Source organism: Scleropages formosus, chromosome 16, assembly GCF_900964775.1.
Source record: "Scleropages formosus chromosome 16, fSclFor1.1, whole genome shotgun sequence".
Taxonomy (NCBI): domain Eukaryota; kingdom Metazoa; phylum Chordata; class Actinopteri; order Osteoglossiformes; family Osteoglossidae; genus Scleropages; species Scleropages formosus.
In genome coordinates, this window is record NC_041821.1 from 662,878 (window position 1) to 679,067 (window position 16,190).

General features: G+C 54.5%; 4 protein-coding genes across 7 annotated transcripts; 3 read left to right on the plus strand and 1 right to left on the minus strand.

Annotated features, from left to right (window-relative positions):
* Positions 1–151: 151 nt before the first annotated feature.
* si:dkey-9i23.8 (C5a anaphylatoxin chemotactic receptor 1) lies at positions 152–3,375 on the minus strand. The gene is made up of 6 exons (XM_029259049.1): positions 2,367–3,375; positions 1,357–1,546; positions 1,116–1,254; positions 855–1,021; positions 665–738; positions 152–380 (listed from the first exon to the last, which is right to left on the minus strand). The coding sequence occupies exons 1-6, from the start codon at positions 2,466–2,468 to the stop codon at positions 171–173; spliced, it is 882 nt and encodes a 293-aa protein (XP_029114882.1). The 5' UTR covers positions 2,469–3,375; the 3' UTR covers positions 152–170.
* Positions 3,376–3,769: 394 nt separating this feature from the next.
* ndufs8a (NADH:ubiquinone oxidoreductase core subunit S8a) lies at positions 3,770–5,542 on the plus strand. Its single transcript, XM_018738249.1, has 6 exons — positions 3,770–3,874; positions 3,990–4,055; positions 4,194–4,283; positions 4,408–4,580; positions 4,666–4,794; positions 4,978–5,542. The coding sequence occupies exons 1-6, from the start codon at positions 3,832–3,834 to the stop codon at positions 5,107–5,109; spliced, it is 633 nt and encodes a 210-aa protein (XP_018593765.1). The 5' UTR covers positions 3,770–3,831; the 3' UTR covers positions 5,110–5,542.
* Positions 5,543–6,032: 490 nt separating this feature from the next.
* On the plus strand, positions 6,033–8,602 carry LOC108925902 (GTP-binding nuclear protein Ran). 4 transcript variants are annotated; one of them, XM_018738247.2, is made up of 7 exons: positions 6,033–6,080; positions 7,053–7,108; positions 7,194–7,278; positions 7,373–7,498; positions 7,587–7,774; positions 8,050–8,220; positions 8,311–8,602. In XM_018738247.2, exons 2-7 carry the CDS (start codon positions 7,076–7,078, stop codon positions 8,353–8,355), a joined length of 648 nt encoding a protein of 215 aa, XP_018593763.1. In that variant the 5' UTR covers positions 6,033–6,080; positions 7,053–7,075; the 3' UTR covers positions 8,356–8,602. The 4 variants fall into 4 exon arrangements, with proteins under 4 accessions (XP_018593763.1, XP_018593762.1, XP_018593761.1 ...); XM_018738246.2 differs by having other exon boundaries at positions 6,056–6,122; XM_018738245.2 differs by lacking the exon at positions 6,033–6,080 and adding an exon at positions 6,107–6,338.
* Positions 8,603–9,308: 706 nt separating this feature from the next.
* On the plus strand, positions 9,309–15,360 carry LOC108925898 (syntaxin-3-like). The gene is made up of 11 exons (XM_018738241.1): positions 9,309–9,338; positions 10,848–10,925; positions 11,002–11,101; positions 11,339–11,413; positions 11,500–11,567; positions 11,670–11,778; positions 13,775–13,848; positions 13,941–14,075; positions 14,662–14,772; positions 14,923–15,010; positions 15,105–15,360. The coding sequence occupies exons 1-10, from the start codon at positions 9,309–9,311 to the stop codon at positions 14,998–15,000; spliced, it is 858 nt and encodes a 285-aa protein (XP_018593757.1). The 3' UTR covers positions 15,001–15,010; positions 15,105–15,360.
* The last annotated feature ends 830 nt before the right edge of the window (positions 15,361–16,190 follow it).

Below are 16,190 nucleotides of genomic sequence, written 5' to 3' on the forward strand. Positions count from 1 at the left end.
ATGCTAACTTACGCCGATTTGTACCGCAGGGTCATTTTTACTGTCACCCGTTCAGCGCGTGTGCCTTGATTCGGGGTTCTACAGAACGGGGTGGGATTCGATCCCATCAGCTTGTGCCTCGCCGTCCCGACACGCATGCGCACACACTCACACGCAGACACACACAGCGCTCAGACATCCCGCCTTGCCAGCGCGGTTAGCACGGGTTCGGGCGACGCCCCTGCGCCGGTCCACAGGAGGCCGAACACGGCGCCGCGGAACTCCCGGTTGGTGCAGTAGATGAGGGGGTTGAGGCCGCAGTCGAGGTACGCCGTGAGCGAGGAGAGCGTGCGCAGCCACGCGGGGACCGGGGACAGGTCACGCCTCCCCAGAAGAGCGAGCTGGACGACAGAGACCACAGCGCAGAGCACTCAGCGTTTTCCTTGAAAGCGTGCGTGCGTGCGTGCGTGTGTGTGTTACGTGTTCAGAAGCACTTCTGAGCTGCCCAGCCCACACTGACTTTCTTGGAACTGTCTGGAAGACGCTGATGCCATCATCACTCCCCCCGCGCTGGGTAACCACCCATACTGCTCATGGTGTTACACGTGGACGCTTGTGTGTTCTGAGCCCAGACTGGGGTGCGAACCCAGCGAGCGACATGTCTCCGATACCGTGAGTGTCTGACCTCGGACAGAGCGAAGGGCGTGTAGCACAGCAGGTAGCAGGTCACCAGCAGAGGAGTGACTGAGGACAGGTCCCCTGGGTCCCTGTGACACACACACAGGTACACACACACAAATGCACGCAGTGATGACCGCGGTACATATTGCACTATCCACACACATTGAGAAAACATGCTAAGGGAGAGGGGGTGCACCTGCGGGGGTCGTTCCTCGCGCAGCCCGCGGACGCGAGCGGGAAGCCGAGCAGGACGAGCAGCGGCGGGAAGATGCAGATGGCGAAAGCGCAGACGACGTACGCCAGCATGTCCGAGTAGCTGCTCTCCCAGAAGACGGCGCACAGCATCTCGGCGGGATCGTACCTGGCCGAGGGAACGGGTGCGCTCAAGTGCGTACCCGCATGCGCACGTGCACGCAGTGTTGACTTTCTATTTGACTAGCTTCCCCCCACCTTACCTGATCCATTTGTAAGCCACAGGTACGCTTCCGAACACCACGCCTGTAAGCCAGGAGGTCAGGCATGCCGTTGCCGTGACGGCGGCGATGCTCCTGCTGGTGGAGGCCTGTCCCAAGGCTCGCTGGATGCACAGGACCCCTGAGACGGGGTGGGGGGGGGGAAAGGGGATTCAACAGTCTGTTGCCACCATTTACTGACACAAAAAGTTTAATAACGACCGTAGCGGAAACCGAAGCGCACCGAGGCTGCCGAGAGAGGAAGTGATGAAAGCAAATTTGAGCAGGCTGACGAGCTCACACCACGGCGACTGCTGACCGCTCGTGAGCACGGCCAGCAGGGAGCTGGAGATGACGAAGAGGGACGAGCCGAGGTCCGAGACGGACAGGCTGGCCAAGGGCAGCCAGCACTGGCACTTAAACTGACCCCTGGCCTGAGAGAGAGACAGATAGAGAGAGAGAGAGCTTGTGAAATACAGCAATAATACAAGTATACGAATGAGAAGAAAGATACAAAGAAACATAAATGCTTTTAATTCTGTTAAATATCAGTAATGATTCAGGGACCGGGGGACCAGATCCTCCTTGTTCTGTTCAAGCATCAGAATTAGCACTGGCATTGGCATTGGCATTAGCATTAACACTAGCATTGGCATTGGAATTAGCACTGACACTGCAATATCACTGACGTTCCCTTCTGGGGCAACAAGTGGTGCTGTGTTAGAGCCGCTGTCTCGGGAGAAAAGGACACAAGTTCTTGCTGCAGTACCTGGGTGAAGGTAACGTGAGGATCCGCATTACTGGGGAGCGTCATCATGTTTGAGCGAGAAAAGGGGTTTATTGTAAATAGATGAGAATTCATTGTTCAGCCGCTCAGGGGACTCACGGGGAATACGGGGGGTGTCTGTTGTACAGTGACGGTTAAAAAAGGTCGAGAAGCGCTAAGCAGGCTGGGAAGGTTGGTTTGAGGTGCAGCACCATGAGGAAAAGGGTTCCTCGGACCGAGAGCATTATTTCCTTGTGTTCGCGCTGATACTTCTCGCTGTGTGCCGCTGTTCCAATAAACGTTCACAATAAACACTGCGTGTGTGTGTGTGTGTGTGTGTCCTCCTTTGCCCCATCGGAACCCGGAGCACAGCGCTCTGTAGTGTGGTACTAACCCTGAAGCGCTCCAGTAGAAATGAGCCTGACCCTGTGTACATTTACTGTGAGAAGACCACACAGGAACGGCAGCTGGAGGTGAGAAGAACACACCTTGAATTTGGTGAGCAGGACGAGAGCATTTCCAAGCACGCCCAGGAGCATCTCGGCACCAAGGACCACTGCCAGCATGGAGCGCCGCAGGGGGGACGGCATGGTCGGCACCACAGCTGTCAGGTTGGATGACTGGTCCACTGCAACACACACACACACACACAGAGCTGTAAAGAGTGATCAACCTACTGAGCCTTAAAGTATCTTTACAGTTTGTATTATCTGTAATCGTATTACAGTACAGTAGAGTCTCCAAAAGTTTTGTGTGAAGTCAGATATACTGCCATAGCGACCAGCCTTACTTGTGATGTTTACACACACACACACACACACACACACACACACACACACCTACCTGCTGTTGTCAATAAAATGAAACACTTACTCTGAAAGCTGCTGTGTAGAAAGTCTGTAGTAATGGACCGCACGAGAAAAGTGGATGATTCCAGATACACGTAAGACCGTTGAGAGCGATGGAAGTGCGCAAACGTCACGTTGCTCACGGCGTTGGCACAGCGGACGTCACCGAAATGCACCTGCACCGATTTTTCTTGCTTCATTTACCTGCGTCAGGTGAGGCCTCTGGTGACCGCTGTGCGATTTCGATAAATATGAGATTATGGTTAGGGGGCTCTCTCTGTGTATTTAGAAGAAGTCAGCCCTGCCATATGGAACTAAGAGTGCTGGGGAATTGTAGTAATAATAAGTGGATTGAAAGAAATTCAAGTATCAGTCTAATGTGGACTTTTCTCCAGCGACAATATTCATTATGCTGAGTTCAATAAACAGACTAATTGGTGTCTTGCTCAGCAAATGGCATCGAGTGACGCAACAGACCTAATTATTAGCTGGATTCACGTGTAAAGTGGCAAAGTGGCCGGTGAATGTAGTCAGTCGGTGAATGGAGTACAGACCCACCCAAGAGAAATACTGTAGTGAACTGATAATAGTCTCTATGCGACTTTGACCTCACTGTCGCAACCCAGTGACACACCCAACGTGGCGTATGTCTCGCTCCACCTTTCCTCCTCAGAGACGCAACTTCCGGTGCTGTGCCCCGCACTTCCGGTTAGTCCGCTGTTCTGGTTGAAGGCCAAATAGTTTCAAGTATTTTACTCTTTCGCGGATTCATTTTTAAGTTCAGTGTTCGTTCCACGCGTGGGTGTCATTAAGCACGTTTTGTGAGTTAAGTGTTTTGTTCGAGTCAAACGGTTCTACACTACAGTCAATGAATGATTGATTCTCGCTCGGAGCTGCAGAGTCAGTAGAGTAACTAAGTGTAATAAACATTTATCATTTTATTCACTTTTTCCATCCTGTAGTGTTTAACGGTGTCCAGTTCCAGAGCAGCACGGGTTGTCGTGCTTCACCAGTTCCACGCAGTGTGTGTGAGGAGGAAAAGACTGAGTCTGAGACAGGAGTCCTGTTCACCCTGTGTGGCCCTCTGCTGCTCCAGCCAGGAGCGATGTCCACAGCCCTCCGCGCGCTCTTCTCTGCGTCCCGGACAGGTGAGCCTACGTGGCCCTGCAGCGCAGTCCCTGGTGCTGTCCGCCTGCCGGGCTCTGGCTTCCGCTCGAACCTGTTCCGCCGTGGTGAACCGTCGTGTCGCCTTTGTGTTTCCAGCCCCGCTGTCAGCCGGCCCGGCTGTCGTGCGTCCCTTCAGCGTGTCGGTCCGGCGGGACGGGTACAGTGAGTAGAGGCGCACGGTTTTTTTCAGCACCATCTCAGTCCTCTTTACACGCAATCGCACTCGTCCAGGTCGCTTGGAGTGTATCCGAGTATTTCTCCGTGTAACAGCTTGATCACGTGTTGTTTTCTCTCTTGCAGAATATGTGAACGCCCAGGAGCTGCCCACAGACATGAAGTCCATCACAGACCGGGCAGCACAGACCCTGCTGTGGACGGAGCTTTTCAGGGGTGAGGTCCGCCCGCTGCGTCCTCACGGCTGTTACCGCCCTGTCTGCTGTGACTCACGGTGCATCCACAGTGTTGGTTGGAGAGACTCGCTGCCCTTTACCTGTCCGCTAACTGCCCCCAACAGGACTAGGGATGACTATGAGTTACCTGTTCAGGGAGCCGGCAACCATTAATTACCCATTTGAGAAGGGCCCGCTGTCACCTCGTTTCCGCGGGGAGCACGCGCTGCGCAGGTATCCCTCCGGGGAGGAGCGCTGCATTGCCTGCAAGCTGTGTGAGGCCGTCTGCCCTGCCCAGGTACCTGGAAACACCTGCATCACAGAGCATCGCCCTAGTCTTCATATTTCGTATGCGTGTAGCATACGTGTCCTCACCCCCCCAGGCCATCACTATCGAGGCAGAGCCGCGCGCTGACGGCAGCAGGCGGACAACACGATACGACATCGACATGACCAAATGTATCTACTGCGGCTTCTGCCAGGAAGCGTGTCCGGTGGACGCCATTGTAGAGGTGCGCGGGTCACTCTGCCGTCACAACACTGAACGTGAACACGTACGTTCTGACCACAATCAAAAGGCAACGGTGGAAAAATGGCAGGGAACAGAGTCATCTTGTCATGTCACTTGTCTGTTGTGCCATGTCTTTGAAAATGAAAATAAACATGTGTCCTGTCCCAACTGCATTTTCTTTCAGGGTCCCAACTTTGAGTTCTCCACAGAGACACACGAGGAACTTCTGTATATCAAGGAGAAGCTGCTCACCAGTGGAGACAAGTGGGAGGCGGAAATTGCCGCTAACATACAGGCTGATTACCTGTACAGATAGACGAGCCAGCAAACTTCTGGAAGGTGGCGCACCTCTTGAGGCCGAGCAGCCACCTTGCGCTCTGAGAGGACTGTGGTTGGTTCTGCAGCTCACTCTGTGACTGTGACTAGACGTCGGGAGCTCCATCCAGTTTACCGACGCCACGCACGTACACGGCAGCATTCGCCTTCATACAGACTTCATCACAGGATGCGCACCGGCTCTCGCACCAACCGCTCCGTTAAATGTGTGTTGCAGTATCTGTGCATTCAGCATCTGTCAGTTGCTCAAGGTGTGCTGCACCACCGTCCGCACTCTCACTCTGCTCTCGTTCTCACAAGTTTTTACCTGTTCCTTCAGTCAGCTGTAGTGTCGTTTTTCACAGTCGGCTCTTATCCCTTGTGCTCACCTGTGCAAGCGCATCTGCGGACCCTGCGTGAAGAAATAAAAGAGCCTTCCCTACATTTGCAAATTGTCCAATGTGGTTTTTGCTTTTTTTACCCCTCTGTTAAGGTGTGTTTGCCACAGTCTAGCAGTAATATTTAATACCAGGGACAGCTGCTACGGTGCTGGTTAGAGCTGCTGCCTTGGGACCCAGAATGTGGCACATTCATATCCCATCTCCAGCTGTCATGCCATGGACCAAGGTACTTGTCCTAAATTGCCCAGCTGTACATGCGGGTAAATAAGTACTCAAGTACCTCAACACTGAAAGTTGCTTCAGGATGCTTTGGGTCACCTAAGGGAGTAAATGTACTGTTTGCACACTTGATGGAAACGGACAGCGTGTGGGCCGGTGTCTCTCCATCCTTGTGAGAAACATGGCGGTACGACTCGGACTACAACTCGTAATCGCTTCTCTCACTTTCACTTTCAGTTTCCGCCGGAAGTGCAGCGCGGGGGGGGGAGGGGCTGGGGCACGAGCCACGAGCCACGACGGACACAGACATTTCCGTGACTCCGCCCATCCGGACAGGAGCTCCAGCAAGGAGGTTCGCAGACCGCCGGGAGCGCAGAGAGACAAGTGGGAAAAAGTGCGTTTGGTGCCCTTTGGACCACAGTTCGGTCTTAAATCCAGCGAAGCGGCAAGCGACGGACCGTTTCTGCGCTCGACGCTTTCCGACCGCGTTTCCCGAGGCTCGGCCGGTCACGTGATGGGGGCGTTTTGCGTCACCACGTCACGCGTCGCTGTTTGAAGCCGCACCGGCGGGCGCCATTTGCTCTTTTCCCCCCCGTTCGTCTCGGCGCCGGTACGTGTGCGACGCTTTTGTGTCGCGTCGTCGTAATCTTTGCCGTTGTTGAGCGTGAGGTGTAGCCGCGTTCGGCGCGTGCAGCAGCAGGGCTCGCGGGCGGCCGCGTGTGTGACAAGTCCATGATACGTCGCCGGCGACCTGCGTGGCGCGCACACACAGTGAAAGTTTGGTGGCGCGCGCGCGCCCGCGTGTGTGTGTTAGCGCGAGTTCGCAGTGCGGTAGTCGGCAACGTATCAGTAATTATTATGTGTAACGCTGGAGCGCGGTAATACACACACACACACGCGAACCCTACACTCAGCTCAGAAACACACACACACACACACACACACGACACGCTGGCGATGAGCGCGTGCTGCAGTTGAGTTGTGTGTGTGTGTGAGTGAATGCGAAAGACTTTTACTACACAGTACTACACAGTACTCTAACACGAGCACTGAGGCGGCGCGCACGCGCCCTTTCCGCAGTGTTTCACTGGCGAACCTCAATCACCCTCGTCATCACCTTCATCAAGTGTACGGTCATCCTCAACTGTTCATCTTCTCGCCTCCATCACTGCCCCATGTGTCTCTCCATCATCATCATCATCATCATCATCTCTCCACTGCCTGTCGCTCATCACCAGCACTCGCGTGATCTCCGTCACTCATCGTGTCTCTACTGCCTGTGTCACTCGTCGCTGTCCGTTATAGTCTCCGTGTCCTTCGGCAGGTTCCCTGGAGCTCAGCGCAGACATGGCCGAGGGAGAACCTCAGGTGCAGTTCAAGGTGGGCATTTGTCTCGACCGCACGCTGCGTGCGTGTCCGTCTATCTGTCCGTCCGTCCGTCCGTCTAACCGCCTGTCTCCCCCAGCTGGTGTTGGTGGGCGATGGCGGTACGGGGAAGACCACCTTTGTCAAGAGACACCTGACAGGGGAGTTTGAGAAGAAATACGTCGGTGAGATGCGTCACGTTCTCCGTGTGTCCCTTCCTGTGTCGCTTTACCGCGGTCACCTCCTGAGCTTGCGTGCGTACCGATGTCTCCCCCGCAGCCACTCTGGGCGTGGAGGTTCACCCGCTCGTCTTCCACACCAACAGAGGTGCCATCAAGTTCAATGTGTGGGACACAGCGGGACAGGAGAAGTTTGGTGGCCTGCGGGACGGCTACTACATACAGGGTGCGCGTCAGCGGTGTGCGCGAGTGATGCTACGCACGGGCTGCGTGTCAGTGACGCGTTTTCACCCGGGCGCTCTTGTTCTCTCCAGCCCAGTGCGCCATCATCATGTTTGACGTGACGTCACGTGTCACCTACAAGAACGTGCCCAACTGGCACCGCGACCTGGTGCGTGTCTGCGAGAACATTCCCATCGTGCTCTGCGGCAACAAGGTGGACATTAAGGACCGCAAGGTCAAGGCCAAGAGCATCGTCTTCCACCGCAAGAAGAACCTGCAGGTGCCGCACCCACACGCTCACCTGCTCACGGCTGGCTGTGGTCACTGCGTTTCACCGGTCAGCGCTGCGTGTGGTTGTGCTGCTCGGTGACCGCGCCGAGGGCTCCGGGGACGAGTGCGTGACCGCAGTAGTTCTGTGTCGCTGCTCTTCGAGCTGTCGGCTGCAGGGCAACTGCCTGGAGCTTGTGTGTGTGTGTGTGTGTGAGAGAGAAAGAGAGAGAGTGTAAGCCCCCTGCTGTCCCGTCTGTCACTCACACCTCCTCCTGACTCCCCCAGTACTACGACATCTCGGCGAAGAGCAACTACAACTTTGAGAAGCCCTTCCTGTGGCTCGCCAGGAAGCTCATTGGTGACCCCAACCTTGAGTTTGTGGCCATGCCAGCACTGGCGCCCCCCGAGGTAGCCATGGACCCGTCGCTGGCAGCGCAATACGAACACGACCTCAAGGTGAGAAAGACACACACACACACACACACACACACACACACACACAAAACAGCAGTTTGAGGACCTGGATGAAGAGTGTCCCTCTTGCAGGTGGCCTCAGAAACTGCGCTCCCAGACGAGGACGACGACCTCTGACCTGCGCTCTGTCGGCCTGTCATCGGTGCAGCTGCGTACGCGGTCCGGGGTGGGGTGGGGTGGGGGGTTGGGGGCACCATCTGCTGTAAGGACCACCTGCAAATTATTATTGTTTACACTTTTGTGTTTTGCCTGAAAGTATTTCTTGTTGCACAGCCACTCACTCACACTGAGTGAAAGGTGATACATATATGATACATATGAATATATGATACAGGAAATCTGAATAAAAAGTGCATTTAATCTTCTCTGTCTCTTACATCAAGTAAATGTGGGGTGGGGGGCTGCTCTAACAACATTCTCTCTCTCCCTCCCTCTCTCTTATGGGGTTGTGGATCACCTGCTGTGTCAGAGTGCTGGGTGGGGCAGGTTCGACAGTGTCTCACACGGAAGGTCTTCACTGTTTTCCCAATTGAGTGTAATTGCAGGAAGGTGGGGTGTGTGTGTGTGTGTGTGTGTGTGTGTGTGTGTGTGTGTGTGTAGGGGGGGACCTGAGTTGTTAACTGGACACTTGCGTGTCCGGCAGTGTCCTCATGCCACTCCGTGGACATAGGACACGCTGTTCTAGTCTCCGATGTACAGCAAGCTTCCGGGGGGGGGGGCATACACTCGCAGCGCACAGGACTTTGCAGCGTGATGATTACCCCCCACCACCCTTGTGAGAGTGAGTGTATATGTGTGTTGAGGGATGGACATGCGCCGAGATTTACCCCCCCCCGAACACAACTGTCGCTTTAATCCGCGCTGAGAGGATCGCGCTGGAGAAGTGCACCTCGGAGCCACGCTGCGTGTCCCCGCACTCAGTGACGGGACGTGGACAGGCAGGTGTGGACAGACAGGTGTGGACAGGCACGCGACACGAGCCACTCTGCTGGGGAAAAAGGCCTTTCCAATACGTGTGCGTGTGGTGAGCGTGTTAAACGCGGTTTAAGCGGAGTAACAGCGGTGTAAACATGAGGGACCGGCTTGATCAGCTCAGAGCGGTAAGTGCACCCTCCGCACCACCCTTTTACCACAGTAAGCTGCAGACTTAGAGTGGAGCACATCATGAGCACCTGCTCAGATGTTCATGCCTGGACTCTGTGATCCTAATGCACTAATATAATATTTCATATTTATCCATCACTGTCAGTTCACACTGAGCGCCTCTTCGCGCCGTTGAAACTTGTCCTGCTGTCGGAGTTTACCTCAGGCAGAGCTGTGTGTGTGTGTGTGTGTGTGTGTGTGTGGGGGGGGGGGGGAACGGAGACAGGCCCAGTGCATGTGCACCACAGCCTGTGCGCTACTCTCCTCCGGCACGCACTGCACCCTCACCCTACCTGTCAAAGTGAACAGTGCGTGTTTAAGTGTTGATAACAGCAAGCTTACATAAGCACATTTTACCTTGTTTTACCCTGTTACTGTAAGTCGCTTTGGCTAAACAACAACAATAATAATAATATGTATACCTGCTGCAGCTACAGAGGATACACGTCGGAAACATTCGAGGCTCAGTGGGGTAGGGGGCAACACTAGTGCCACGCGGCTCCTGGGATGTGGGTTCGAGGCTACCCGAATGTGTGTGCATGTTCTCCCTGTGTCCCTGCGGGTTTCCTTCAGGTGCTCTGGTTTCCTCCCACAGTCCAAAGATGCCCACTTCAAACAGACCACTCACTCTAAATGAAAGACAGAGAGAGAGAGGGGCTGCACTTTCCCATCCAAGGTGTGCCCTGGATAGGTGCCGGGCCACTGTGACCCTGCACTGGACAAGCAGGTGCTGGTGTAGATAAGGCGGAAAGAGTTGAAACTACCCAATGATTGTGTGTGTGACTGAGGCCAGAGCCATGCTACTGCAGTGGGGGTGGAGGACTGGGGCTTAAAGAGGCTTTTAATGGGTTAAACTCTGTGTGTGTGTGTGTGTGTATGTGTGTGTGTGTGTTGGGGGGAGGGCTCAATCCAGGCCTGATTACGCTGAGACTAAAGACGGATTTTTGCCCTCTTCTCCTGATGAACCAAGTGGATCATGTGTCCAGCGGCCCTGATTCAGTGTCCGTGTCCTGGTCAGGGGTCCAAGCTGCGTGGGGTCTGTGTGTGTTTGTGTGTGTCTGTGTGTGTGTGTGTGTGTGTGCCATGGGGTCACTGGCACTCAAATCCAATCATGTTTGTCACACACACACTTACACACTATTCAGACAGGAGATTATCCCCGGGGCCACGTCCACCCACACGTTGCCATGGTGACTGGCCCTCCGAGTGGGACGCAGTGCCCTCGCTCCCTCGGCCCCCTGCAGCTGCAGGTGTCACAGGGACAGGGGCGTGGTCCAAATCACCCTTTTTGATTGGCTGCCCCCTTATCAGGTGATTGGTTTTCAATGACTGGAAGAGCATGAGGAAGGAGTCGTGCGTCTCGTGCAGAGACCTGTGACCGATGAGTCAGGCGGTGGAGACTGCTGGAGTAGGTCACAGGGGGCACTGTGGGGACAGTCACTTCCTGTTCATTGCTGTCCTCACAGACCCGCGACACCGATGATGCAGATGAAGTGGAGGTGGCCGTGGACAACGCAGCCTTCATGGATGAGTTCTTCTCCCAGGTGACTTGGCGTCTGTGTGTCCATCTTGCTGATACGTGTCCGGGCGTCTCATGCGTTCCTGTGCTCCTAATCCCAGATTGAGGAGATCCGAACGAGCATCGAGAAGATTGACGAGAACGTGGCCGAGGTCAAGAAGCTCTACTCTGTCATTCTCTCTGCGCCCACGTCGGACCAGAGTACAGCGCGCCATCCTCCACCTTGTCCCCGTCCGCCCGCCCGCCCATCCATCTCCACTGCCCTCTGTCTGTCATGCGCTGTCCACCGTGTCCAGCTGTGCGTCTGTCCCCTTCTGCTCCGTCTTGCCCGGCCTCGTCCTTCCCGCGCTCATCTGTCTTGTCTCTGTCATCCCTCTCGTGTCCTCCGTTTCCACGGAAACGGCATCCCCAGCTCTGTCACGCTCTCTGTCTCCACAGAAACTCAAGAGGACTTGGAGGCACTCACCAACGACATCAAGAAGATGGCCAACAACGCACGCAACAAGCTCAAAAGTGAGTGTCGCCTCCTTGGTCAGGAGCCTGCGGTCGAGGCGGTGACCGCAGCGGTCGCACTCATGAGCTTACCTCGTCCCTCGCAGGCATCGAGCGCAGTCTGGAGTCTCCCGAGGAGCGGGTGTCGGCTGACCTGCGCATACGGAAGTCCCAGGTAGCTGGGCGCGCACCGCGGTCCGACTCAGACTCGGACTCGGCGGCAGGAGTGCGCACCCAGCTCACACGCGCTTGCTTCCTGTCGCCCGTTCTTTCCCAGCATACCGTTCTGTCCCGCAAGTTCGTGGAGGTGATGACCAAGTACAATGAGGCACAAGTGGACTTCAGGGAGCGCAGTAAAGGACGCATCCAGAGGCAGCTGGAGATCAGTGAGTCCACGGGGGGTGTGGTCATCACACGTTTCTCAAACGCTGGAACCGCCAGGGCTCCGTGAGCTCGTCCTGAGTGTAGGAGAGGCTCAGTGGCGCCACCATCCTGCCAACTTCACGAGAGCTTTTCTTCACAGTCGTTCATTTAGCAGATGCTTTTCTCCAAAGTGACGTTCAGCTTGGAGTGAATAAAAGAGCTTCAACAGCAGATGGAGATTCGCGCTTCTCTAGGTGCAGCGAGAGAGTGTCCACCAGCACACATGACACCTGTAGATGTGCGTAGCTGTGTGTGGACTTGACTGGGAGCACTGAGCTCATCCTCGTGGGGGATGTGATGTAAGTTTATGGAACACATAGGAGATCAGGGCAGAAATTAGTCTGAAAGAGGTGAGTTTTGAGGCCTTTTTTGAGTGTACAGGGAAATTCAGCAGTTCTGAGTGACAAAGGGAGGTCATTCCACCACATCGGAGCCAGAACGGAGAGCTTTTGAGCTTTTCATTTTAGATCTTTCAGACGTGGGACCACCAAGTGGTAAGATGTGGAAGAGCGAAGGGGTCTGGCTGGGGTGTACCGGTTGATCAAGTCCTGTAAACAGCTGGGAGCAGTTCTATTGATGCATTTGTAGGCAGTAACCAGAGTCTTGAATTTGATCCAGGCAGCTATAGGAAACCAGTGGGGAGAAACGAGTAGATGAGATACATGGGAACACTTGGACAAGCCAAACACAACTTGGGCAGCAGCAGCATTCTGTATCAGCTGAAGAGGTTTGATGGCAGTAGCAGGAAGGCCGGACAGGAGAGAGTCGCAGTAGTCCAGGCGAGATGTCACCATGGTCTGGACAAGCAGTTGGGCAGAGTCAGTTGTGAGGTGAGGACGGATCCTGCAGATATTATGCAGGATGTATGTACAGGTCCAGGTTGTGGCTTTGATGTGCTGAGAGAAAAACAGACTTGAGCCAATCGTCACTCCCAGACTCTTAGCTGAGGAGGTCAGCAAAATCAGTGAGTTGTCCAGTTTGATCGATAGATCGTGACAGGAGGACAGGCCAGCTGGGAGGTGAAGGATCTCTGTTTTGGAGACATTGAGTTGGAGGTGGTGAGAGGCTCTTAAATTTCAACTGGGCAGCTATAGGAAGCCAATGCAGAGAGATGAGGAGCGGAGATACGTGGGGACGCTTCAGCAGGTTAAACACAACTTGTACCGTGAGATTCTGTATCCACTGGAGAGGTTTCATGGCGGAGGCTAGAAGAGCAGACAGCAGGGAGCTGCGCCACCTCACTGGCTGACACTGGCAAGCACTCGGCTGCAGCGCACCAACAGCTCTTTATGTCACATTATGCATCGTTTACATGTTGATTTCCGTGTAAAAAGTACTTGGGTTTTGCGCGACGAATTGAGATGTTGGAGAATTATGGGAGCAGCAGTCTTCTCGGTCCAAGCAGGCAGGCGTCCAGCAGGGCTTTCGGCTCATGAATGAAGCTTCGCTGAGCAGCGGAGTGAGAAACGTTTGCCAAAGGCGCTCCTGCACGGAGACGAGCCAGAAATCCAGATCAGCGCTCAATCAACAGCTCGGTGCAGCTTAATCCATGATGAGCTCAGCTGGAGGAGACACTCAGCTGGCATGAACACACAACAAACACAATAACATACTGTATGTAGAGTACTTCCTTCCTTCTGCCCACTGTAGAGGACACAACTTTTGTCACAGTTTTTCAAACTGTACAAGCCACAGCGCTGAGTGCCAGTGCACCTTAGAGGGACAGCACACACAACATACAGGATGTATATAAGCATGTATGAAGTGGCTGCAGGTGTGTGTGAGTGTGTGTCAAAGTGAACACTACTGTCATTCCCACAACATGTCTAGGACATACGTTGGAGTGAAACAGCATTGTGAAGTGGCTGAGGACTGAGTGTGTAGAGGAAAGCGTGTGTGTGTGAGAGCGAGAGTGAGAGAGCGAACGAGCTCTAACCTGTTCCTCTCCTGCTGCTGCAGCTGGTAAATCCACAACAGATGAGGAGCTGGAGGAAATGCTGGAGGGCGGCAATGCAGCGGTCTTCACTGCCGGGGTACACTCCTCACCTTCAGCGCTCTCTGTGTGTGAAGTGTGTGTGTGTGTCTGTGAGCGAGTGTGTGAGTGATCAAGTTCCTGTGCGCGCAGATCGTGCAGTCGGGCATCTCGCAGCAGGCCCTCAACGAGATCGAGGCGCGCCACAAGGACATCGTGAGGCTCGAGAGCAGCATCAAGGAGCTCCATGACATGTTTGTGGACATCGCCATGCTGGTGGAGAACCAGGTACCTGTGAGCGTGCGGCGCGCATGTCTGTGTGTGAGCGCCGTGGCATCCTGCGTGCTGTGTCGATGAGCGCTAAGGCGCCCTGAAGGTTCATTGACACACCGCTGTGTACAGAGCAGTAACAGTGAGGATGGTGATGATGATGATGATGATGATGATGATGATGAACGGCAAAGGATTTCATAAGACTCGATACGACTCGTGCCATCTCCTTTCTGATGCTTTCGGAGGTGAACGCGCCCCCAGGTGAGTCCGCGTGTGTGCTGCTCCGTCGTCCACGCGGTGCCGCTTTCGAACCAGGGGGCCGCACTGACCCGTGTGTCTCTGTGCCCCAGCGCGCAACGGTGCCCCATATAGCAGCAATTTAGCGTGACCGTGACCAACACGCGTCTCGTCGGGCAGCCGTGTACCAGCTAGCGCAGCAGGGGGAGCGTGTGTCTCCTTCCTGGACATGCGTGCGCGCGGGTGAAGATTGAGCTGCTGAGCACGTGCTGTGTGTCCTCGTCTCTCCTGTCCCGCCGTGTCCCGTTCTGTCGTCCGTTCCTCCGTCCGACCCCCCGCCCCCGTGCGTGTGCGTGGCGCCCAGGGCGGCATGGTCGACAGGATCGAGAGCAACATGGACCAGTCGGTGGGCTTCGTGGAGAGAGGTGTAGCCGACACGAAGAAAGCGGCGAAGTTCCAGGCCGAGGCTCGCAGGGTAAGGGCCGCACGAGTGGCACCTTTGTCATTCGCTGCGGTTAAGGAACCTCGGGCTCCGTGGCTCACAGTGCGGCCTCCTGCTGCTCGGCGCTGCTCGGCGCTGCTCGGCGCTGCTCGGCGCTCACCCTGTCTCTCCGTCCCTTTGCAGAAGAAGATGATGATCATGTTGTGCTGCGTCATTCTCATCATTGTCCTCAGTTCTGTTCTTTACAGTTTCTTCACTTAGAAAAGCACAGGTAGAGCTCTACTCTTTCTTCATTGCCACTATTAAATGAGTTATGTGTGTGCGTACGGCATGTCTTCGAACCGCTGCTCTTGTTCCTTCTGCAGGTGCACCGACACCCCGTCCGACACCGACACCCGGCTCCAGGCTCTTCCGAAATTGGAGGGAAACGATGGCGGCGCCATACGGACAGAGCTCAGCGGCCGCCGCCGCCGACGAGCCTGTGTCACACGTGTCGCTTTTGCACTTCACTCTGTCTTATCGTCCCGCTCTCTGTTCCATTAGTCTCCGTGGGTCCCCTGTCCGTCCGCCGCGGTGTCCCCGAGCGACGGGGTGTGTGTGTCGTAGTGTCAATGCCCGCTGTGAGCTCGGCCGTGGCACGTGGAAGGCGCTCAGGCGCCCCAGTCTTCGTTCTGCTTGTTCTGCTGTTGACGGAAGGAGTGAGTGAGAGTGTGTGTGTGTGTGTGTGTGTGTGTGTGTGCGCGCCCGCACGCACGCTAGTAACCATGAGTCCCCGACTCGTTTCAGGCCACAGCTGAGGTGGAAAAGTAGTGTACGCAAAAGACAGACGGTGTGTATTTTCAAAGTATTTTCTTTTGCCCCATGAGCTGAGGAGAGACAGCAGTGTGCATCACTGGGAAATGTAGACATACAGAGTGAATGGCACTTCTTTTCTTTATGTTGTTGTAACTTGGAATAAAGGACAAATACATTAACATTTCAGGTACTTTTCTCTGTCCTTTGTCCATTAGCAAGCAAAACCTAGTAATACGGCTTTAATTTGCATCAACACATCCATCAATAGCGCAGTTATTCCTAATGTAAATACAATTTAACCATTGAAAATTCAGTTTAGATGTGCTTTTATACAGTTATTTTGTTTGCCCGCGTTATTATAATGAATGAGATTGGTGGGTAGAAACACCAAGTAACAATTCAACACATCGCACGCTCATTGGTCCACACTCTCCTCGGCATTCGCTGTCACCAATCAGAAAGGACTGCGTTGTGTTCTGCGTTCACCGTTCACCGAGAACACAGTTCGCTAACCAAGTGTGTATTTGTCAAAGGAAAACCTAGGGTGAATCCTGATTGGTTTCATACCTGTCCTTCTGTCAACATCGTAGCCAATTGCTTCGGTCCAAGCACTGATTGACACCAAGTATCCATCACTGAGAACATGCCTTGTTTTA